This window comes from Taeniopygia guttata, chromosome 7 (assembly GCF_048771995.1).
Source record: "Taeniopygia guttata chromosome 7, bTaeGut7.mat, whole genome shotgun sequence".
Lineage (NCBI taxonomy): Eukaryota > Metazoa > Chordata > Aves > Passeriformes > Estrildidae > Taeniopygia > Taeniopygia guttata.
In genome coordinates this window covers 3,259,330-3,283,154 of record NC_133032.1, presented here as the reverse complement: position 1 = coordinate 3,283,154, position 23,825 = coordinate 3,259,330, and the positions used below count along the sequence as shown (strand labels likewise).

General features: G+C 51.8%; 1 protein-coding gene across 1 annotated transcript; it reads left to right on the top strand.

Annotated features, from left to right (window-relative positions):
• Nucleotides 1-125: 125 nt before the first annotated feature.
• Nucleotides 126-19,829, top strand: LOC100220162 (uncharacterized). Its single transcript, XM_072931853.1, has 11 exons — nucleotides 126-637; nucleotides 686-939; nucleotides 10,269-10,375; nucleotides 13,726-13,815; nucleotides 14,705-14,828; nucleotides 15,071-15,201; nucleotides 15,793-15,995; nucleotides 16,082-16,191; nucleotides 16,458-16,599; nucleotides 16,953-18,516; nucleotides 18,631-19,829. The coding sequence occupies exons 1-11, from the start codon at nucleotides 126-128 to the stop codon at nucleotides 18,784-18,786; spliced, it is 3,393 nt and encodes a 1,130-aa protein (XP_072787954.1). The 3' UTR covers nucleotides 18,787-19,829.
• The last annotated feature ends 3,996 nt before the right edge of the window (nucleotides 19,830-23,825 follow it).

Sequence of the window (23,825 nt, the reverse complement as noted above, 5' to 3'; positions counted from 1 at the left end):
TGGGACAATGAGCTTCACACTGAATAATACTGTGGATCACAGGACACCTGGGGACTCTTTGCACCTTCTGAGATGTTGCAGCTGTCTGCAAGTGAGCAAAGTTGATATGGGTACCATCAGTCGAGATGGGTACCTTCAGCTTACATGTGAATGTCCCCGTACTTGGGAAGCTGAGCCATTACGTGAGGGAGGACATTTGCACCATGAGGACTTCTCATGGCAAATCTGCAAGCCTCGGAGTGCGGCCCTTGCGCACCTGGCAGGCCGCTCTGTGCAGAACTAGGCAAAGCACCAGCGGCTTGTTGGAGCCATCAGCATCCACGGTCCGGTCCCCCACCTCCCCATCAACACCCTCACATCAACACCCACCCATCCCTCCCCGCTCACCCACAGCCCCTTCACGCCGCAAATCCTCCTTCGCCCTCTTCACTCCCTCATTACCGCCCTGTGTCCCTCCCACCTACCATCCTTTCTCTCCAGCAGCTCCCCCTTCAGCCCCCAGATCCCTCGATCCCCACACCCCGCCGCCCCGCAGCCCCAGATCCCGTCCATCCCCCCTCGCCGGGGGCGGGCCGTTCCCGCTCTCGCTGCCCCTCGCCCTGAGGGAGCGGCGCTCGGGCGCTGTCGGCCCGGCCATGTACGCGGGGCGCAGGCGGAGGAAGCCGGTGCCGCGGGCGTGAGTGAGGGCGAGGGGGCTGGGAAAGGGCTGCGGGGTATCCCCCTTCCCTGGTAACGCGGCTGTGCCCGGCAGGACGCGGCCGGGCCCGGCCGAAGGCGGCGACTCCAACCCGTCCAAGCGGCACCGGGCGCGGCTGAACCGGGAGCTGGAGCGGCTGGCGGGGCTGCTGCCCTTCCCGCCCGACGTGCTGGCCGGGCTGGACAAGCTCTCGGTGCTCCGCCTCAGCGCCGGCTTCCTGCGTGCCAGGAGCTTCTTCGGCGGTAAGGGATGGGCGCGTTCCCAGCGCTTCCCCTGCTCGCAGTTCCAGCCGGGAATCGCGTGCTGGCCGCCTCTTCCCTCACCGCTGCGTCCTCCCGGGATGTGCTTGCACCCTTCGGCAATTCCTGTCCCCCACCCTCTCTCCAAAATACTTCGTGCTTTTGTTTTCCTTCACATACTGTTTTTCACTTAGAATTTCTAGTGGTGGGTGGTTTGTTTGTTTGTTTTGTTCCCTAGAGTTTCATGAGGTCTCCCTCACCAAAAACTTGTTTTCTTTCCCTCCCAGAATAGTGTTTTCTTTCACCCATATAATGTTTGGGGTTTCCTCCGCACTTTCAGGAGTTTCGTGGCGATCCCGCCTCGAATTTTTCGTGATTTTTTTGCTCTTCTCGAATTTTGGCGGGTTTCCCCCACTTGAAGTGTGTGAGTTCTCCACCCTCGAATGCTTGTGTGTCTTAACAGCGTCAATTTTTTTGTTTGGTTTTTTTTTTGTTTCCCCTTGAAATTAATTCCTTCCTTCCGCCTCGAATTTTGTGGTATTTCTCTCTCCCCCTCCAATTTTGCTGTTGGGTTGGTTTTTTTTGTCCTCGAGTTTTGGGTTTGGTTTCTCCCCTCCCCACCCCCCTTGGATTTTGGGGCTTCCTCCCACCATACTTTATTTTTTCTACTTCAAATTATGGTGGTTATTACCCCCTCGTATTTTGTTTCTTTCCTGTCTTGACGCCTCTGGAATTTTGCCGTGCCCCCCTGGAATTTTGTTTTCCCCTCCCCCTGAATATTTGTTCTTTACCTGCGCTAGAATTTAATCTTTTTTCCCCTCAGAATTTTGGTTTCTTTCCCCTAGAATTGCCTTTCCACCTTTTCTAGCCCACATTTCATTGCTGTGCCGTCTCCAGCTGCCAGGCTGGGGCTGTGTTTGACCCTGCCATGGGATCAGAGGGATCTGGAGGGGTGAAGTTAATTTTGTTTGTGGGTTCTCCTGAAGTAAAATATTCTGGTTTATGCGGGAGGGTTGAGGCAGTGCCTTGTGCGCCCCGGCTGGGGATTTTCCCGTGGAAGTGACTTTTTTCCCCTCTGTTCCGATAGGCTCGCGGTGCTGGCAGTGAGCAGTAAGCAGTGATGTGCTTGCAATTGATCTGGGAGCCTTTTATTTTTGGGGATCTTTTATTTTCGGGAACCGTTCCACCGTCTTGTAATTGTGATTAAGAGGAGCCCTCAGGAGGGCATTGAGGTATCCTTGGGTTTTCTTGGTGGAGTAGCAGTGGCTCGAAAATACTGCGTTTTCAAGCCACAGAGTCACCGCAATTTCTCATTAAATATATTCAATGCTTTCCTTCCCCGCCCCCCATTTCCACTCTCTTTTAACCTCGCTTATAGGACTGGCAAGTGGGTGAGCTGGGAGAGGAATGGCCGTACCTGTGGTCATCAGGAAATTTACTGTTCTGAGATTGTCTTATTTGTTTTGAGTCCTTACCCCCCTCGTTGTTCCATCTGGTTTAACTCCATGACACCGATTTCCAGTTTGTCCGAGGCTGTGGGGTGGCTCTGAGGCAGGTGTGGCAGGGAAGGAAGAGAGAGCTGCAGCCTTTCTGATGCAAATAGCGATTGCAGACCGAGCTGAATCCTTCGTGATGCTTAATACTAATTTAAAAAGAATCCTTAAATGGAATGCTGGGCAAGCTTAGCAACAAAATAATTTATTTTAAGTGACTTTATTTATTTATCTATCCACACTGCTTGAGTGCTCCCTAAAAGAAGATTGTGGGAAAGCAAGGACAAAATCTGGGATGTGCTGCCGTGGATTGTGAGGAGAAACAGCTGGAGCAGGTCTCAGGTGCTGCCCATGATCGCTGACAGCAGTTCACCCTGCAGGTTTATGCCAGCCCATGCCCTGCCAGAATAAATAAATAATTATTGATTTATTAATTATTAATTGGTTTAGTAGTGAACAGTGCATAATGTTACTTTGCTGTCTCAATTTATGCATATGATATGTGGGGAAGATTGTATGGGCTTAAAAGTCTTTGTTATAAGGGTGTGTTTTTCCTGAGGACGTGAGGATTTTTATTCTTTATATAGCCCAAAGGAAAGCTGTTCCTGCTGCCTCTCTGCCTGCCTAAAGGGCTGCAGTTCAGTGACAGGATTTAAGGCTGTTGCTGCTCAGTGTTCCGTTGGTTAATCTGTGGAGTGGTTTAGCGATCATCAAGCACTGCCTCTGCTGAGCAGGGTTATTTACGCAAACAAAAACCCTTCCTTGGGCTGATGCGCTGTGTCGGTGGCTCTTCTGCCGCCCTGGTGCCGGCTTTCTTCAGGGCTTTGGAAGAGCAACAGACAAGAGCATCCTGTTTGTGTTTGTGGACTGATTCCATTCCACTTTTTTCCACTCAAATCTCTCCAGTTTAACAAAGCAGGAAGCAGCTCAATGCCAGCTGTGTTCAGTAGCTCTGGGGGAGGAGGGATCTCAGCCAAGGTCTCCTCCTGATCCATGACAGTTGGGAGAGGCTCCCTTTGTGATGGGGCAGCACCACTGTTTTCTGTGAGGTTTCCAGGTGCCTTTCCCTTCCCTCACTGCCTGATTTTGCAATCCCAAGTTCACACAAGTGCTTCCTTGCCATGAAAGAGGTGAGTTTAGGAGGAGAGCAGGATTATGGGAGGGATGGAGACATTGGGAGAGGTGTCCTGCCAGGGAGCAGGATATCCAGCCCATCTGACATCCGTCCTGCTGGAGAAGCAGCACTGACCAGAACTCAGCACCTGGACCAGAAGGGCCAAAAGGAGCTGAGGGTACTATCCAAACATCAGTAGCAGCTGATTTAAAGGCTTGTATGTCCTCCTTTCCCATCCAGGTTTCTTCCCCTACAGCAGTCCTCCCAAATCCCTTGTTTCTTATCTGCCTCGGTGAACAGGTATTTTTAATTATCATTCACTGCCTTGACCTTCCTCCCTGCTCTGCTGGAGGCTCTTTCAGCCCATGGCATTTGGCAGAGGTAGGACTGTGCTGCAGGGCACCTCCCTGTCCCCTAGCCCATGTACTGCTGTCGGTGGCCGTGCCACCGCTCCAGGGGGTGTGCAGCATGTCACACCAGCTGTGTGCCAGCAGCTTATCCCAGTGGTGCCTGGCTGGGCTGCTCCCCTCTAATCCCTCCCTGTTCCGCCTCTTGGAGCAAGGGCCCAGCTCCTGGGAGGGGAGGAGGGGTCCCTGTCTCTTCCACCTCCTTCACCCTCTGGAAAGGGGGAGGAAACATGAACAGATGCTCCAGGGGAAGGTTTGCTGTCTTGCTCTGTGAGAGGATTTCTCATCAAAAAATGAAGATGCCTCAAAGGCACCTTTTCATGTGTCTGTTGGGTGCCATCTGTGTATCTTGGGCCACTTAAACTCCTGGTGGGAGGCCAACTGGCAGATGTCACAGTGGTGAAGGGGCTCACTTTAGAGAAGTGTGTCTCACAGTTTGTTCCTGCAGAGTGCTGGGACAGTCATTTGAGCTGTGCTTCCCATCCTATAGCAAGACTGGCCCTTCTGGTGTGTGAATGTAGCCCCTGCTGGGCACTCACTTGCCCCTGGGTGCCAGCTGGCTGTCCCCAGGGTGCCCTATGCCTGTCACAGACCTGTGCCTGATGTTCAGTGATTCATCTGTGGGATTTCTCTTGATGTTCTGGATCAAGTCTAGGGTTTATGAGCTATAGGAAGAGGTCAGTCCATGGTGCCAGGAGCTGCATGTTTGAACCCCATAGCAATGTGCTAACCCTGCCTCGAAGTTGCAATCCTCAGAGATGCAGATGCAGCTCTGCCTGTGTGCAGCATCCTGCCTGGCTCTCTGGGCACCTCAGGTGCATCACTGGCTGGGAGGAGAGGCAGAAACACCCTGGCATGTGTTGTGGCCTTAGAAACTTTTGGCTTGTTGGCTGCATAGTCTGTAATTGTGGGTCAGAGAGTTGTTCTGAGCTCTTTGTGTGTTTGAGCTCTGCATGGATCTTCCATATGGAAGCTTAAGGTCATATATCCAAAACTTAAGCAGTTTTTCTGTCCCATGTATCTTTAAAACATAGCATGCTTGTGGATGTTGGGGGCTTAGGGATTTTCCCAGAGTCCTCTTAAAATCATTGGTACCTGCTGTAGGATCAATGTGCAGCCTCCAGACTGAACCTCACCCTTTGAACTGTGATATGAACCCAGATTGTTATCGCTGGAGCTGTGGTGGCCCAAGAAGTGCCTGAGCTGCAGTCAAGTCAGACTGGAAAAGTGCTTTTAATTATATAATTATTATAGGCTATATGACTGTGCCCCTGAAACCTCTGCTTAGGGATGAGGGCTTGAGATGGGGGGATGCATGGGACTAATGCTGCTCATCACTTGTGTGCCTTCCCTCCTCCTGAGCTGTTTGTCAAGCACAGCAGAGAGCTGTAGCAGTGAAGCCTAAGGGCTGGTTTAAGAAAAACAAAACCTGGTCCTGTGATCACTGTGCTCTTTTAATTGCCTGGGTAATGAGCTGACCTTGGAGGAGCAATTTAAGGTGGAGAATTATTGTGACTTCCTTAGGTAGGGAGTTTTCCTGCTGCCAAGTGTTTTTCCCTGACTCTCAGGAAAGCAGCTGCTGGGAAGCTGTTGTAGCTCCCTGGGGTTCACAGTGGGCTCCTGCTGCCTATGAGCAGCTGGGCTGTCTCAGGGCTCCTGCAAAGGCAGGTAGGGGAGCAGGACTGGGAAGAAACTCCAGGCTGAGGCTTTAGGCTGGGATGATCCTTCCTGGTCTAGTGGAAGGTGTCCCTGTCCACAGTAGGGGCGTGGAACCAGGTGGTGTTTAAAGTCCCTTTCCAACCCAAACTGTTCTATGATGGACACTAAAGCTCCTGAGGGAGGAGCAGTGGGAGAGAGAGGTTTCAAACAGTTGGTGATGCTGCAGGAAGAAGGAAAATCTGGCAGGTCATTTTTGTCCTTGTTTAAACTCCTGCACATGCTTCTACCTTTGAGACCTAATTGACACAACCAAAAGCTACATGTAATCAAGGCCTCCTTGCTTCTAAAAGTGCAGTGAGATCTTTTAAGAGGCCATCCATTATTAATGAGTGTTCTTGGAAAGCAGGGCATCCACACCATTCAGGCAGGGATAAATAATGCATCTGTTTAATGAATTTTTTGCCAACAGGAAGCTGTGACAGGTACAAAGTTAAGCAAAACCATGGTATCCATTATGAATTAACAAATATAAAGTCAGGAAGTATTTGCCAGTGGCTGAAAAATGGGCTCTGAACAGCACTGATGAGAACCCAACTGATGGTTCAGCAAGGCAGGGAAAAGATGGCTCTGTGGCCTGGTGTCAGCAAATCTCTGCCCACTTCCCTCACCATTTACATTATGTTTTCTAAACTTCCAGTATATTCTCTCTTGCTAACAATAAAATGTAGGAGAAAGCAATATTGAGGGGTTATTTGATGTGAGGAGGATGTACCAAGCAGCAGAGCTGCAGGTCCCTCTGCTCATGAGCAAGGAGAAGCTGGAGAAGTGGATCGGAAAGTGAGATCTGGAGATCCACTCGTGGGGGTAGAGACTTTACTGTGAGGTAAGACCAGTTCTTCAGGGGATTGGCACAAATGACGGAAAGAGAGAGGTGGATAAAAGGCAGTTTTGTTAAGAAATCAATCAATCCTTCCCCCAGAGTGACTTGTACATGCTGAGCTGTTTGGCAGAAAGCTTGTAGGGAGCACCAATACCAAAATCCTTCTCTGTCCCCTCTCTACGACCTGCTCAGACTGACAGTGGCCATGCAGATGGCCCAGCCCTCTCCTGCAGCTCTTGAAGAGTCAGAAAGCAGTTTGGTTTCTTTCTTCAACACCTGGAGCAGGTTTGGGATTGAGTTGTTTAATTTTTCTCCTTTGCAGTCAATGGCTGATGGAAACCCTGCTCCCACCAAGAGGTTTTTCTTTGTGGAGGGAAGGGGCCTGGGAGATAACCTCCTAAAAATGTTAATTCCTGTTTGTGCTGCAGAGATTTCTCAGGTCTACAAAGCCCTGGCAGGTTCAGGAGTTCACTGGCAAACTTGGTAGGCAGCAAGGTGTCCCTGCAGCACCACATGAAACAGATTCCCAGGCTGGGAAGCACCTGGAGATGGAGGGAGGAAGCCCACCCCTGATGGCCCCTCCTGCTCTCCTGGTGACAGCACGAGGCCAGGCAGCAGAGAGCTGGTGAGCACTGTGTGTGAGGATGACCACAGGGCAGGGAGCATTGTCCTCCTGTGGGGAGGCAGGTGTGGGCAGGGACCTTGTTCCCCAGAGATGTGAGAGTTTCTTCCTCTCAGCTAAAAGGCTTTTTGTGGCCAAATAGCCTGCAGGGCCTGGCAGGAGCTGTTTCTTGGAAGAAATTGCATGAAAGTTGTGTAAGCCTCGCCGCTTTCAGGTGACCAGCTTCTCACCTTTCTCACCTTCAGCAACAAAGATGACACTGGTGGCCAGAGGGAGGCAGCCCAGGAAAAGCCACTTCTACCCTTTTCATCCTCCTCTTTTTTCCCTGCAAGTGCCTGTCCCCAGTTGTGCAGCAAGGGCAAAGGCCACACCTGGTCTTGCTGCCCTAGGTGAAGGAGTGTGCTGTGCCTGGAGTGTATCCTGCCTTTCCTGGTGCCCAGCTCCAGGCAGGATGCACGCAGCAGGGAGGATGTGGCAGTTCCCTGGCTCATTCTGCTCCATCAGTCTGATGTGCTGTGACAGTTCTGCTGAATTGCTGACCCCAGGGGCTGCACGGGGCTATTTATGGACACACAGGGCCGGGGGACACCAGGCAGGATGCCAGCCTGGTGTGGCCACAGCCAAGAGCCTGTCCTCTTTGGGGATCCTTTGGTGGATCAGGTGGAAAAGGCACATGCGAGAGCCTCCCCTGGAATTCTGCTTTATCCCTCACACCCTGGTGGTTGGATCCTGTTTGGTGGCAGGCATCCCCACGGAGGACAGCGCCCTGTCCTCTGCTGATATTGTGTCTCCTCTGGCTCCACAATCCAGATGCTGATAGTAAAGCCTGTTTTTAGGCAGCGGTTGAGATCAAGATTTCCATTTGCAGGGGCAATACCAAACCATTAAAGCAGAGCCTTGAGCAGAGGGCAGCACCTTTAGCTGCTCTCCTGTCAGCCAGGTTTATTTTTCTCTCTCACCTCCAGTGCAGCAGGCTGGGAGCTCACGGAGGAGGACTGCAGACCTTTAATAATTCACAGCTCCCGCATTTTGCTCCCAGCGACCAGAAAAGTGAGTTGCTGGAAGGTGGCTGGCACAAACCTGTTCTGTCCACACCACAGGGCCATGCCTGGGTGTTGTGGCCTCTCTCATGCTGTTCTGCCTCATGGCCTGTCCCTCTCCAAGATTTTATGCAGGCTCCAATCTGGACAGGGGACCCCGAGTGGTCCCTTGGGGTGGGAAAGCATGAGACCACAGCAGCCTGTGCATATCCACCCCAGCTGGCTCAGGGCTGACCCACAGTTGTACAAACATGTGCTGTAACCTTAGACCTGGTGTCAGCCAGTCCCTGGCCGGCTCCTAAAATAGTCTGTGCAGGCTGAGCTTGGGGAATTCTTCAGAGCTCCCAAAAGCAGCAGGATTGCTGCTGTATCAGGTATTTTGCTGTAAGTATTAGAACTGGACTGTGCTTTGCCTTTGGTTATGGAGCAAAGTCGATCTTTGGGATGGTCTTGTGCCTGATGGAAAAACTTAATTCCCAAAGCCTGACTCTGGAACATCTGCCTTTTGCAGCATCTGAGATCCTTCAGGATCAATTCCTTGCAGATGGAGGAGCTGAGTTTCAGCAGCTGCTTTAACAAAGCACAGGAAAAGCAGAGCCTGTTACAGAGCCTGGCTTTGTTTATGTGCTGGTGGCTGTTGTCTCCTGATTTGCTGTCCAATTGCTTCCAGAGTTGGTGCTCCCATAGCCTCTGAGCTTGGCAGCCCTCCTGCTGTCCAGGACCTGGCAAAGGCAGATCCAAGAGAGCTCCTGCTCTGTTGGTGCGCTGGCAGGCCACTGTGCTGCAGCTGGTGTTTCACACCTTTCCTCCCGGGTCCCAGTGGGAGCAGCAGGTTTACCAGCAGCCGAATGCTGTCCTCTGTCCTCGTGGTGCTGGCAAGAGGCTTCCCAGCTTTCCTGGAAGCTCCTCTGTCCTCTGGACAGGCCTGTCATGCACAGGCTTGTTGTCCTTTTACCCTTTAATTTTTATCCACACCAAAATATCCCCAGGAACCTTTCTCTTGGGGAGTACAGAAAAAAATTTACAGCCATATCCTTCAGTTCAGCTGAGCGACAGATTCCCTCATGCATGTGGATTGTGCATGAAGCACTATTAGATCTTGGTTGTCTGTGTCTGGATCCGTGAGTTTTCTATGTTGTTTTTCTCCCCCTGTGAGCTGTGGCTTGCCTTAATTTGGTTGAGTAAACCTACTGTAACGAGACATCACTGACTGAGCTGTGTCCTTCAAAATGGCACATTCCTGGTCCTGGGATTTGCTGCAATGCCTCCTATGTAGGGCAGACTTCTGCTGCTGTTTGCCAGCATGTGCCCAGGTGGTCAGGAAGGCCATGGTGTGGCCACAAGGCCAGGGCAGTGACTGTCACCTGTGCTGAGCATTGCTGAGGCCACACCTTGAATCCTGTGTTCAATTTGGGCACCTCACAGCAAGAAAGACATTGAGGGGCTGGAGCACAAATCTGATGAGGAGCAGCTGAGGAAGCTGGGAAAGGGGATCAGCCTGGAGAAAAGGAGGCTCAGAAGGGACCTTCTTGTTTGCCACAACTCCCTGACAGGTGGGGGCTGGGCACTGCTTCCAGGGACCGAGGAACAGGACAAGAGGAAATGGCTCAAGCTGTGCCAGGGCAGGTTTAGTTTGGGTATTGGGAAAAATTTCCTCACAAAAGAAGTCAAGCATTAGACCAGGCTGCCCAGGGCAATGATGGATTCACTGTCCCGGGAAGTGCTCAGAAGACCTGTGGATGTTGCACTTGGGCACATGGTTTGGTGGCAGTGCTGGGGAGTGGCTTGGCCCTATGATCTTTCCCCAGCTTTAATGATTCCATAATTCTATGATTTTGATGCCTACCTGCTTTAAGGATCCCTGGCTTTAACTGTGTTTTACTTATAGGTTGTTAAAAGGGGGCCAAAAGGAGTGGGGGGAAAAAAGCCCAGACTGAAACAGTTGGGGGTGTTTGAGGGGTGGGGAAACATCCTGTTCAAATCAACTCTTGTGAGGGGTGAAGCAAAGGGCTGCGACTGCATGGTAGCTTCCCCTGCACTGTTCAGCTTGCAGCATTCCAGCTGTTGTAGCAGTGTGTTCCTGCAGCACTGATGTCCCTTCCCTTTTCTTGGTACAGTTGCTCTGAAGAATCCTGGTGCCAAAGAAGCCCAGAGGGACCCATCCTGTAGCATTGGACCAGCTTTGGCCTCAGCAGTGCTTCCAGAGGGTGAGCTGCTCCTACAGGTTAGTGCTCCTCACAAATGCCTTCACAGGATCTTCCTCTTGTCCCTCTTCCAGCTCCTTTGAGTTGTATTCCAAAACCAGGCTGTTCTTTCGGTCATGGCAGGTGATTTGTGATCTCATATGGTGTAGCTCACCGTGCTTCTACTGGGCAGAAGTTTAAGACCTCCAAAGGTCCCTAGGGCAGAAACTGTTGCTTCTTCCCTGCTTTTCCCATTATTCCTGGGAAAAGTTGTCGTTTTTAAATAGTGCATATGTAAGGAACATCTTGTTAGATTTCTGAGCATGGTAATTCATATTTTCTGCTTCTCCACCCTCATGTCTAAGTGTGCCAAAAGTGTAACGTGAGACCCAAACTGAGCGAGGTGATTGAATGTAGTTTTCAACATGGGCACACTGATCCTGACTCAAGGCTACTGTCCAAATGCTGGTGAAAACAAGGAAGCATCGTGAGAGTCTCCCCTGATTTTGAGGAGGTGATGTGTTACACTGAGCACACAGATAGGTGCTGATGGGCCATGTGCTCATCCCTTAAACACAGGGTAGGTGGGTGTTTTCCACAGGTAGGAGCTCTGTTTTCCCTAGTGGTCTTTGGTGATGCTGGAGACAAGGCTGGTGGTGCTGCAGCTGCCATGGTTTGTTCAGAGGTGCCAGGAGGTCACCTTCTGTCCCTGGTTGCGCAGAGAATGGGAAGAGGCCATGCTCTGGCAGCACGAGGTCCTGCAAGGACACAGGTCTGCTGTCCCCTGCCTGGCACCTGGGCACAGGTTGTGGCGCTGTCCCCTGCCTGCCTGGCTGTCCTCCAGCATGGGCTGAGCATGCTGGGCAGCCCCAGCTCCCATCCAAGCTCTCACTCAGCACAAAGTGTAATTACTGTCCTGCCTGAGAGCTGAGGATCTCTGTGTCTAGTGGGAGAAGTGCTAAAGCCAGCCTGGTTAATAACCAGCAACCTGAGGGTTTTCCCTCAGGATATAACAAAACTGCTCAGCAGGCTTGCTGGGGGTTGATGTCCTGTTCATCAGCTCCTCCCACAGTTGGGCACCATCCTTTTAGAGGTACCAAACTGGGTCTGAAAAGCTGGTTCAGCTCTCTCAGGGTCTATCTTTGTGACCCTGCATGTGGCAGGAGCTCAGAATCTGTCTCTGTACCCCGCAAGGAAACATTCCTCCATACTTATAAACATACTTCCACCTGGTTGGTCACATCTGATGGCCAAACTTCATTTGTTTCTTGGTCTGCTCTGATTCTTCCCCTCTTTTCCTCTGAAGCTGCTCAAAGGGTTAAGTGCATTTGGCAGCACTAATTAACCTATGCAGCAGATTCCCACACACTGAGATCAACCCCAGTAAATACAGAGAGCATTTGTGCCTGGAATAAAGGGAAGGAGAGGGGGGAGAAACTCTGACCTGGACAATCAAACGGGAGTTGACAGCAACAATAGCTGGTCTTGGCTGGGACTACATGCCAGGCCCTAATTAATGCTGATGTCTGTACATTATGAAGTGAGGGAAGCAGGCCAGGGCTGGCTACTGTGGCTTCCCTGCCAGGTTAGTGGTACAGGATGGTTTTGGCTCTGAGAAGCCACAGGGCCCACACTGCAGGAGTCCTGCCTTTCAGAGATGTCCTGCTTCGTGCTGTTAGAGTGTCCTCATCAGGATCTGTTCCCCTTAGGGAGAAGTGGCCACATGGTGGTGGCAGGGCAGTGAAAGCTCTTTAGCTTCTGGGAAGATAAACCAATGATTTTCATAGGGTTGCACTGCCTTTGCTCCTTGGGTAGCACCACGGGCTTGAAGGTGCTGGGTGACTCGGGATTTTCAGAGTTGGGGACACTGAGCCACAGAGTGATGTCTGACACTCAGACATCACTCAGGGGTTCAGGGAGCCCCCTGCTGTGAGGCTACTCTCAGCCCTGGCAGTGGGATGACAAGGTCTCCAATGCCCTGGGCTCTATGCCACAGAGGCTTAACAGGGGTTGGTGCTGTGCCTGCAGCACTTGAGGGTGCTTTTGGGGATCCTGTCAGTGCCTGTGTCAGCAGTATTCTGCCTGTGGGCTCCTGCCTGCTGCCAGAGAGCAGGAATGGAAAGCCAGGGCTCCTGGAAAGGAGCTACACTCCCAAACTGGTAGTAAAGCTCCTCTGCCCCTTCTAGTCTTCTGCAGGTGTAAAGGACACTGTCATCCAGCATCCTGGTCCCTTCTCATGTGTCCTGTCCTGCCAGCTGTGGGGTTTTTAGCTCAGGGAAAACACCCAAATTACTTCCCAAGTTTATGAAACCAGTAGCGATGAGCCCCTCTTGAGTAAGACAGAGGCTCTGATCAGCTCAGCCTATTCCTGCCAGGAAGCCCAGTGCTCCCTTGAATATTGACTTTGCAATCCTGGAGCTTGAGGAGTGGATGGAGGGATCACTGAACTGTGAAATGTCTAAGTGTGTAACATTAAAAATGCAATGGAAACTTCAGATTGATGGCTGCATTTGCTCTTTTCTGTGGGGAGGGCTTCAGACTTCAAATCCACACAAGCACAACAGCTTTGGGTATTTATTTTGTGAAAACGGAGCACAGTATTCAACTTAAGGGGTGTGGGGTCTGCATGAACCAGGTAGTGTTCCAGAGCAAGTGATCTTGGAGGTGATGATCTTAGAGGGATTCTCCAACCTAAATAATTCTGTGATGTATTGACTGAAAGGAAAAGGTGCTCTGAGGTCACTCAGGGATTTTGTAGTTTTCCCCCAAGTTCAGGCACCAGACTCAGCCTGACTTCCCTGCTGCTTTGGACAAACTAGCTTTTCAGAAATCAGATTGGTTTTGCTGCAATTTCAAATCCAAACCGTTATGCTTTACCTTTTGGCTTTTCCATTTCCACTGGTTAAGGCCCTTTCAGCACTGGTCACCTTAAGGAGGGAACAGGCAGCAGAGACAACACGTTCCTTGCCACGAACAGTCCAGGTGTTCCATGGTCCATCTCCAGGCCACTCCTCTGGAAGCTGGGATGGCCACACATGGCTGCCAAGGCCCTCAAGGCTGTTGGAAAGGCTCATCTCCACCAGAATAGACCTGTTCCTGATGGTGTCCACTTTCATACTGCAAGAAGTTCAGAGGCTTTTATAAGCTCCCTGCACAGGATGAGGATGAATATCCAAAGCTGAGTCTGAGTGAATGCTCCCAGGATGGAAGCACAATTTCCATCAGTCTGGATTAGGATATTCCCAGGCAGCTGTGTGGAAGAGATGCATGAGCTCAGAGAGGCCATCTGTGGTGGCTCAGCTGCCTGCTAGCCAGGCTTTGGGTGCCCAGTGTACTGCTGTAAAAATGAAGTGATCGTGGCCTGTACCTGCTGATCTCCTCTCTCCTGCAGGCACTCAATGGCTTCGTGCTGGTGGTGACATCAGAAGGACTGATATTTTACTCCTCACATACGATCCAGGACTATCTGGGATTTCATCAGGTTGGTGAGACTCTGACTTGCTGTGGAGAGCCAGTTTTCCCTTGGTGGTGGCCCCAAGTTCCCTGCAGGGAGGAGGTTCTGCAGGGATCACATGGTCTCAGGGAGTTGTTTGAGGCTTTTCCTTGGTCTTGGGAATTTGGACCCTGTATTGCCCGATGTGGTCACTGGTAGGTGACAAGGGACTTCATCAGCCCATAGATACTTTCCAGCAGCCATGTTGATGGGCCTTCATGGAGTTCATGGCCATGGTGAGATGTCTGGGGTTCCTTGCCCGGTTTGCCTGGGGCACCCCCTCAAATCCTGGAAAATCCTGCAAGGCTCCAGCACTTTGGGCACCCAGGTAACCTGCAGGACACTAGATCATATACACAGGGAAGTGGAACTTGCCTGCAGTCCTTCAGCTACTGTGGTTTGATGTCACCCACACACAGCTGTCTGTCCCCAACACCTGGGGTAGATGAGACCTGTCCACCTGGACACAGGGAGCAAGTCCCAGGGCATTGTTCTCTTAGGGATAATCTAGTGATGTAGTGGCCTTGCTGCTGTTGTTCCCAAATCCATGCTTTCTTCTCATTTCTTAAGTCAGCACTAGGATTTTGAGTTATGGGAACGTCAGAGGGAAGCTGTATTGGCTCTTTAGGCTTCTCAGGGGAGGAAGTCAGGCCCAGCATGGGCAGGGGGTTCTTTAAGCCAGATATGCTGTCTGTTCCCACCAACATCAGTTCTGGGGGAAAGATTCCAACTTCCTTTAGCCAGAGACTCATTTGAGCACCAGGAAAACTGGGTAAGATAAAACCAGTTGGGGCCATGAAGGGCTGTTCCCAGGTGGGACATGAAAACTGGCACTGGGGACAGGCTGCAGAGCTTACAGATGGTGTGTCCCCTCTAGACAGATGTCATACACCAGAGCGTCTTCGAGCTGATCCACACTGAGGATCAGCCGGAGTTCAGGCGCAACCTCCACTGGGCCCTGGACGTACCACACGCTCCCGAGGGTGAGCTTTCTCCAGCAGGTAAAAGCAGGCTGCCATCCTGGGTGGCACGAGGTATGTGGCTTCCCAGGGATTCTGGGAGGCCAGCTCACTGTCAGCACTTGCACCAATGTGGCTCAGGCCACGGCTTCATCCAAATGTGGCTTTTTCCCCCAGTTTCTGTTGCTGTGCTCTGCAAACTGCTGCAGTGCCCAGTGCTGGGGACCTCCAACCCTCGCTGGGGTGAATCCTTACTTGATTCTTTCAGTCCTTCTCTTCCCCAGCAGGGAAAAGTCTGAGCTCTTCGGCTGTCATCTACAAGCCGGATCAGCTGCTCCCAGAAAACTCCTCCTTCCTGGAGAGGAGCTTTGTGTGCCGCTTTCGCTGCCTCCTGGATAATTCCTCTGGCTTCCTGGTGAGTACAGACCCTCCACAGCAGGAGAGGGGCAGACTCACCACAGAGGTTCGTACCACCTCTGAAACCACCCCGTGGAAGATCCTGTGCTCCTTTCTGCCATGTGCAGCACTTGCCTGTCTCAGCAAGAGACCTCCCCTGTTTTTCATAGGTTTGGCCTGTACCTACAGCCTCTCCCTGTGAGTTTTGTTCCTCTCTTCTCAGAAAAGCTGAATCTTGAATAATCAAGTGCTTTTCTCCCATGTTTTGCTTGGTTTTTCTGTTATTAAGATCAAGCAGGTGGTGGTCATCCCTCCTCCTCTTTGCACTGGAGAGCACAGGGTGTCCAGGGAAGCTGTGGCTTGCCCCATTCCTGGAAGTGTCCAAGGCCAGGTTGGACGGGGTGTGGAGAAACCTAGGATAGTGGAAGGTGTCCTGGCCCATGGCAGGGGGATTGGAACAAGATGATCCTTAAGGTCATTCCAAACCCAAACCATGCTGTCATTTGACGATTCTATTCACACCAACTCTGTACACAGATGTCTTCATTTCCATGCAGCTCTCTTCCTTCTCACTTTTCTGAATGGCACTGAGCTTTTCTTCTCTTCCCAGGCTTTGAACCTTCAAGGCAGGCTGAAATTCCTTCATGGGCAGAATGAAAGGTCTGAAGATGGCTCTGTCCTGCCCCCCCAGCTCGCTCTGTTCGCCATCTCCACACCCCTGCAGCCCTTGTCCATCCTGCAGATCCGAACCAAGAACATGATCTTCAGGACCAAGCACAAGCTGGACTTCACCCCCTTGGCATGTGATGCCAAGTAAGCAGCAGAGCTTTCAGCGCTCCATTCCTGACATCCCACCCCAGCCTTGCTTTTATGCTCAGTGTGCTCTCTGTGTCTCGCAGGGGGAAGGTTGTCCTGGGCTACACTGAGGCGGAGCTGCGGATGTGTGGCACCGGTTACCAGTTTGTCCATGCTGCTGACATGCTGTACTGTGCTGAGAACCACGTCAGGAGTAAGAGTCCCCTCCCTGGTCACTTGTGCTGATGAGTGGGCTGGGATTGGGGCAGCTCTGTTGGCTGCTCTGTCAAGCCCAGTGGCTCTTTCCCACTGGATGCTTTGCTGTGCTGCTCCTGTCGCTACAGGGAGCTTGGTGTGTGGAGTGCAGTGAGGGGTGTTGCACTGCATGGTGCCCCCTGTGCCTGCCAGCCATGCTGCTGCTGTTTCCAGCTGGAAAGGGCAGTGTGCCATGGTGACAGCACTGGTGCTTCCTCCCGGCAGTGATGAAGACAGGGGAGAGTGGCCTGACAGTGTTCCGGCTGCTGACCAAGGACAACTGCTGGAAGTGGGTGCAGGCCAACGCCCGGCTCGTCTACAAGAATGGCAAACCCGAGTACATCGTGGTCACACAGAGACCCCTCGTGTACGTGCTGGGGCTGGCATGGGCACAGCCTGGCTTTCTCTATGGCTCTGGAATGTCCTGAGCAGGGCAGGGTGCTGGATTTGTCATTGCTGCTTGTGCCTTCTAAAGGAGCAGCTGTGGGATTCTGTGTTGGTGCTGTTCAGCCACATCCCCATCTGCAAGGCCACCCCTCAATAGGGGTGATGCTCAGTTATGCTGCAGTTGTTTGGTTTTTGTGTGAGTGTATTTGTGTGAATGCATGCTGGATGTAGCAAAGGGTCTTTGGCTTGCAGGGATCACAATTGCCCTTTGCAGAAGCACTTCTGTGGTGGATTTGTGCATGTCAGCCACAGTGTTCTCTTCCTGCCCTGCAGAGATGAAGAAGGAGGAGAGCACCTTCGGAAGCGGTCGATGCATCTTCCCTTCACCTTTGCTACAGGAGAGGCACTTCTATACCAAAGTTCTCACCCTCTCCCAGGCTTCCCCGACCTTTTCCAGAGCAAAGGGAAACCCAGCAATTCCAAGAAGCCCCCCTGCAGCCACGTAGGGTGCTCCCAGAAGAATGACATTGACCCCAGGTCTCTGCTGGGTGCTGTGATGCAACAGGACAAGGCGGTGTACACCTCCCACTCAGCTCCCATTCCAAACCCTTCCTTCAGCAGCACTTTCCAGCTTGAGGGTGTGTCCTTGCCAGGTGCAGGAGGGGATGCCTGGAGTGTGGGCACAGCTCCAGCTTCTTCAGTGGGCAACAGCCTCCAAGAAAAGCTGTTTGGTTTGCAGCAGGACCCTCTCTTGGCCACCATGGACCTGCTCTCAATTAAGAGTGACCAGAGCTGTTCCAGCAAGATCTTCAGTGCTTTGGAGGGCCTGGACTTGAATGATGAAGACTTGAAGCTCCTGCTGCTGGATGAGAAAATGGTGATGGTCAGTATGGACCCAGACCAGTCCCCATCCCTGAACAACAGCCTGGCCAGCAACCAGATTCTTTCCTGCATCCCCAGCTCTCCAGTGGATGGGCATGAGAGATGGCAGCAGGTCTGTCCCCTGCCAGACATGGCCCCCAGCCCACAGGGAGGCATTGCTGTGTGCCACACAGAGAACAAGGACTCGAGGTGCCACCTGGCAGAGTGTGCAGGGCAGCCCAGCACTGCCCTGGTCCAGCCCCCCACCCTGCTGTGGGAGCAGCCCCTCAGTGCTGTGTCAGGGCTGCTCCCAGAGCTAGCTGAGCAGGAAGAGCTGTCCAGTGGCTCCCAGTGGAGACCAGCTGGGGAAGAGACTATCCTCTATTCCTTCAAGCCAGCACAGGGCACCCCATGGCACAGGGCCCCCAGCTCAGCCCTGGGAGCTCCCTGCCCGCAGGAGCCACCCAGGGCTCAGCAGCTGCAGGGAGACTTCTCAGCCGTGCAGCCCCTCCAAGAGGATATCCACCAGTCCTTCTCCCTGCCCAACCAGTGCCAGGACCATGTGGTGCCACCCACCCAGCCAAAGCACCATCACTTGCTGATGAATGGGGTATGTGGCCACAGCCCCAACTCTTCTCCACACCCCAGCCAATGGCAGGACTGTGTTTGCTCACTCCCACGATCTCCAGCTCAGCCTGGCATTTATGGCTTCAGCAAAGACATGATCTCCCATCCCCAGGGCTGTCTGGGCCCCGGGGCTGGCGTGCCCCCACAGCATTTTAACCCGAACGGATTGTGCAGCATGGACGCTGCCAGCACTGGGGACCCCTGGGAAGAGATGGCTCCATACCCCAGGTTTTTTCCCCCCTTTTACCAGCTTATTCCCGAAAAGCAGCTGAGCCCTGTTCTTTCAGTGCCCCGGCACTCTTCCCCCAGCTCAGCTGCAGGGCACTTCGGGAGTATCAGCAGCCCTCTGGAGACACTGAATTCCTATGGGACACATGGCTCTGCGTGGAGCCAGGAGGGCAGGCACAGGGTAAGGGCCTTGCACCAGTCTGTGGCTCAGTGTTTTCTGTGCTGGGAATTTGTCCAGCCAGTGCTAATAACCCTCTGCAAAGCACCTCACCACTGTTCTCTCTCTCTCTCCTAGCCCCACAGCGGCTGTGGTTTGCCAAGCTCTCCCATGGGACTGCCCCAAGACCATCCAGTGCTGGGGGGAAGCCTGGCACAGCCCTGCCAGCCTCAGCCCCAGGCAGAAGTGCTGCCAGATCCCACTCACACCTCCATGAGGGACTTCTATCTCTAGGAGAGACAGGAATGGACAAGGCAGGACTTTTCCCTGGGGAAGGAGCTACCTTCAAGTTGCAGATAACAAACCTTCCCCACTGCTGTGCACATCCTGCCAGTGCTACTGATGTTGGTTGCTTTGGCAAAAAAAACCCTGTTTTTTTTTCCTCCATCTCCCACCATCCTGCTCCTTGTGCTGTTCCTGTGTTGGTGTCCCTGGTGTGGGGAGGGACAGCAGCAGGGCTGGGAGGTAGATTTCCCAGGGCGCTGGAGCAGGCCGAGCTGTGGTCACTAGTCAGCCTATGAGTGTATCCAAAGCTTCACCAAAGCTTTGTATTTAGATGCATGATCCAGCACGGATACCAGCCTCATGAAAGCCTGTCCTAAAGAAAGAGACAGAAAATGTTTTCACCTCTGGTACCCAGCCAAGCACCTGTGGCTGTAGCCATGTTGTACAGGTATTGCCTGTTTAATAAGGAAAATAAGCCCTTTGTGGTGTTCTTGTGTTGCTCTGGTCCTTCCCTACCCCAGCTTTCCCAATGTCCAAGATGTTCCCAGTGTTTGGGATCCAGGTTAGAGCTCCTGTAGCAAAACACCCTGGGCTTTGCTGTACTGAATAAGACATGCCAAGATTGGCTGCTAAACTGGTTTTCTCTTGAGTGCTGGCCTTTCAGGTACTCTCAGACTTCAAGTCTCTAAGTTTTCAGTTAAAAACCAGAAGTTTCAATAAGATAGAGAAAACAAGTATAATGCTACTTAATTGTAAGTGATATTTTCCCATGGGGAAAAAAAAAAAAAACCCACAGCCCATATGTGTGTTGACAACCCCTATAATATGAGTTGACATATTTATTTTATGCCACTCTGGTGGAAGGAAAAAACAACCTCTTACCATCCCAAAGCAGCATCCTGTGGAATGGGATGGAAAGGTTGTTTAAAGATCAGAAACACAGTGACCCTTTAAGAAACCTGACAAAGCTCATCCCTCTTCCTGCTTGTCCAGCTTTGGATTCATGTGAATTCCTATTGGTTTTTATTCAATAAATGGTTTTGGAGATCCTCCCTGATGTTTCCCTTGCTGGTTGTGTCTCTTCCCAATCTGGAGCTTGTCAGGGTTTGCTAGCTGCAGCATTGGAGCTCAGGCCTTGCCACTAGTGACCTGAGACACAATGGGTTGGATTGGAAGAGATTCTAAGGAGCACTTGGAGCCTTTGGGATGCACAGTCCACCTGCTAGCTCCTGTCATGGATGTTTGAGAGGGATTGAGAAATCTGACAGAGAAGGGTGTTTAAAAAAATGCAATATTTATATATTATAGTAATATATACATACATAAAAGTGCATGTAGATATATTGAAATACAAAGTATGTGTATTTATAAAGTGTCTATGTGTAGTTTCTAGTTTGTAATAGAAAACATCTTTTAAGACAAATTAGCTGATTCTTTTCCCCTGCACTTTTGTTTTTCAACCTGGAAACTAGAAAAAAACACAGGTTTGTTTGCTCTGAATGCTGAATTTTCCAACATGGCCACTCCTACATGGCACCTGCTTTTCCTTAGCAAAACAAGGCAGTTTTGTAACATTTCTGAATTTTTTTATGGAGATAGCTGAGAGTGTTTGATCTTTTATGGTTTCTGTGCCCTACTCTGCTTTTTCATCCCTGTTCCTTCAGAGGAGTTTGCTCTGGGCAGTACCACCTGTGCTGAGGGGGATGGAGGGATGGGCCCCAGGCATCCCTGGGGCTGCAGCTTGTTGACTTTCAGCTGAGTCCCAGATGCTGAGTACAACCTGACCACTGCCAGACATCCTCCTTGAGCCAGGTCCTGAATGTGTGGGGAACCATTCCCTGACCAGCTGCCCTGATGGGTTTCTCCTCTTCCTCGCCATGCCATCTCCACAGCACCACGAGCTTCCCTGCAGCCCAGGTGACCTCAGGAGGACTGCAGCCCTTCTGGCTGTGTCACCAGGGTTCTGTTTTAGTGAGCACAGCGTGGATTTGTTCAGCTCTGTGTCTGTGAGGCTTGTGGAGGGAGGTGCTCTCTGCTCCCAAAGCAGGCAGGCACATCCATAATTCATGCCCATCCTCATGGCAGCTGCTGCCCATCTTCCCTTAGGCCTCATGACATTGATTCTTGACACACCAGGCTGGCCCAGGGAGCCTGGCTGAAGGAAAAACTTCCTTCTGGAGCAAGGGAGATGCCTCTGTTCATCACCCCAGGGTCTGCAGCCTGCCCTGAGCCGTGATGGTGAGACAGGGGAGTTGGGCTGCTGTGCATTTGTGCTCTGGTTTGCCTGTCTGGAGGGAGCACAGTCCCATGAGGCAGATTAATCCCCAAGAGCTGAATGAGGCCAAGGAAGGTGTGAGGAATGAGTTTGGAGACATACAGAATCAGAATAGCCTGGGTTGGAAGGATCACTGAAGTCCTGGCCCTGCACAGGACAGTTCTGATAATCCCACAATGTGCTTGGGTTTGGGGGGTGTTTGTGTAGCTGTGGGCTCAGCTCCATGCAGGAAGAGCTATGATGCTCCTTGCAGCCTGCATGTATGGAGGGGCAGGAGGAGGAGAGCAGAGGGCATTTATAGTTTGCCTCTTTTCCCTTTCCCTTCCTCCCTGCTGTGTTCTTAAATGCCAGCCATGATAAGGGCCTGTGAGACACAGCCTGCAGCAAAAGGGGGCTCCTGTCTCGAGCCAGCTGGGAGAGGTGACATCTGATACTGGCTGTCCCCAGCTGGCACCATGGAGGCCAGGATGTCTCCCTGGGCCCCAGGACAGCAGAGAGCAAGGTAAATATTTCTCTAGAAGCTCAGCCTGGTGTTTGCCTACCCACCTCTGCAACATCCATTATAGATGGGGGCAGGAGCTGTGGGCAGTAGAGCAGAACGCGCTGTGATGGCTCCTGCTTTAAATAGAGATGAAGGAGCACATGGGGAGGTGGTATTTGTTCACACCTGTGAACAGCCCATGTGCTGTTTGCTGGCTGCTCCTCAGTGCCAGAGCCACGCTGAGGAGGCCATGGACAGGTGCTGAGCGTGGCTGGGGACACCTGGGACAGCAGGTGTGGAATGAACCGGTGTGTTCCTGCAGAACAGCTGCGATGCGTTTCACCTTGTGTGGGAACCCCCGGGCAGGGGCTGTCGGGGTGACTGCCTTCCTGAGAGCGATCCCCTCCTGGCCTGGACAGCCAGCTCCCCCAGCCCACCCTACACTCAGCCCCAGATGGAATAAAGTCACGCTCGACCAGCGAGACAAGGAGGGCTCTTGACTTGAATCCAACTGGGTTTTATTGCAGGAATGGCAGAAAGTCCGGGTAAGGTGGGATACGAGTAACGTGGAGGGTAGGACAGGCAGGAAGGTGCACAACCACAGCTGAAGGGTCTCAGTATCAAGAAGGCACAGACAGAGAGAGTGGCAGCCCCTCTCACAGGAGGCACAAGGCACCAAGACCCTGAGCAGGGGAGGGCACAAGGAATATAGCCAGGGACGGCTAGGAGGGGTAAAGGTATGAACAAACCAATGGGGTTAGGGAAGAAGGGAGGAGCTGGGATGGGATGACACAGCCACAACCAATGGGGAATGGAGAGGGGAGCGGTTCTAGACAGAGGCCAATGGGTAGACAGAGGATGCAGAGTTTTCCAGAACTCTGAGGGTGGGCACTGTTAAGTGACAAAGCCAGATTTACATGAGAGAATGGGGAACCCTGGGAAAAAGCTTCAATTTCTCACCCTGACCTGGAAGGGAGTTTTCTCCTAGGGCATTCCCACTCCAGCATGCAACCCATGGCCTCCTACAACCTTTGTTTAAATAATTAAAAAAAAACCCAATTTGGACAAATCATAGAGTCTCTTAATAGGGGGACACTTCAAAACATCACTATTGGAACTCTCACTGCAGAGTTGAGTGGCCTTCTGTGCCCATGGTTTTCAAGTACAATGGACTTTAGATAGCAGTCACTTGCCCAAAAAAATATATTTGTGTATCTTTTAGACAAGTCCAAAAACTTTCCAAGCCTGGCTGGAAAGAGCTAAAGAACGATGAAGCACATCAACCATCATCCCGGGGTGAAGGACCAGCAATGGCTAGCAGGTACTTTGGAATAATGGCATTGCTGTTGGTGGTATAATCATCAGATATTGTTATCGTTGTTACTTTCTGGACCTAGGACACTTTGATATGAATGGGCTGAAACCTTCTGTGTTGTTTGATAAATGTATGTGCCTCAAAAAATAATCTCAAATCTAATGTGAAATCTCAGACTCACAGAATGGTTAAGGCTCATCCAGTCCCCACCCTGCTGTGGGCTATCTTCCACTATCCCAGGTTGCTCCAAGCTCCAATGTCCAACCTGGCCTTGGACACTTCCAGGGATCCAGGGACAGCCACAGCTGCTCTGGGCACCCTGTGCCAGGGCCTGCCCACCCTCCCAGGGAACAATTCCTGCCCAATATCCCATCTAACCCTGCCCTCTGGCAGTGGGAGCCATTCCCCCTTGTCCTGTAATTCCAGGCCCTCATCCAAAGTCTCTCTCCAGCTCTCTTGAAGCCTTTTTAGGCACTGGAAGGCTTTAAAAGAAAAGCTCCCATGTAATTATTTTACACTGAGACTTACTTCTGTTTCCTTGGTGGGTTTAGAAAGGTTTATATTGTATATTCCTTACCTCCTGCTGACATATCCCTGTCCCTTCTCCTGAAACAGGGGCTGTTGCTCTGCAGCTGTGAGGACTCCTGTCCTTGCTAACAGATGTACCATTGTTACTACGTTGCCGATGTCTCCCAGATGTCTTTCCACTGATCAGAGGAGTGTTCCAGGGCTGTTTGGTGTCATGGTGTCCCATCTCTGCTTTAAATTTTGCCATCCTTCCCAGTCCTTAATTCCCCTTTTCCTGGCCAGCTGTGGCTGCTAAACCCTCAAGTGATTGCTAAACTCTCAAATGCATCTAGGAAGATTTCCAAGCTGAACAGGTGGACCAAGTGTCCATCTACCTTGCACAGTGTTCTGTACTGGTGCTGGGTTCCAGCCCCAGCTGTTGCACCATTTATGGCGTTTGGCTCTCCAGA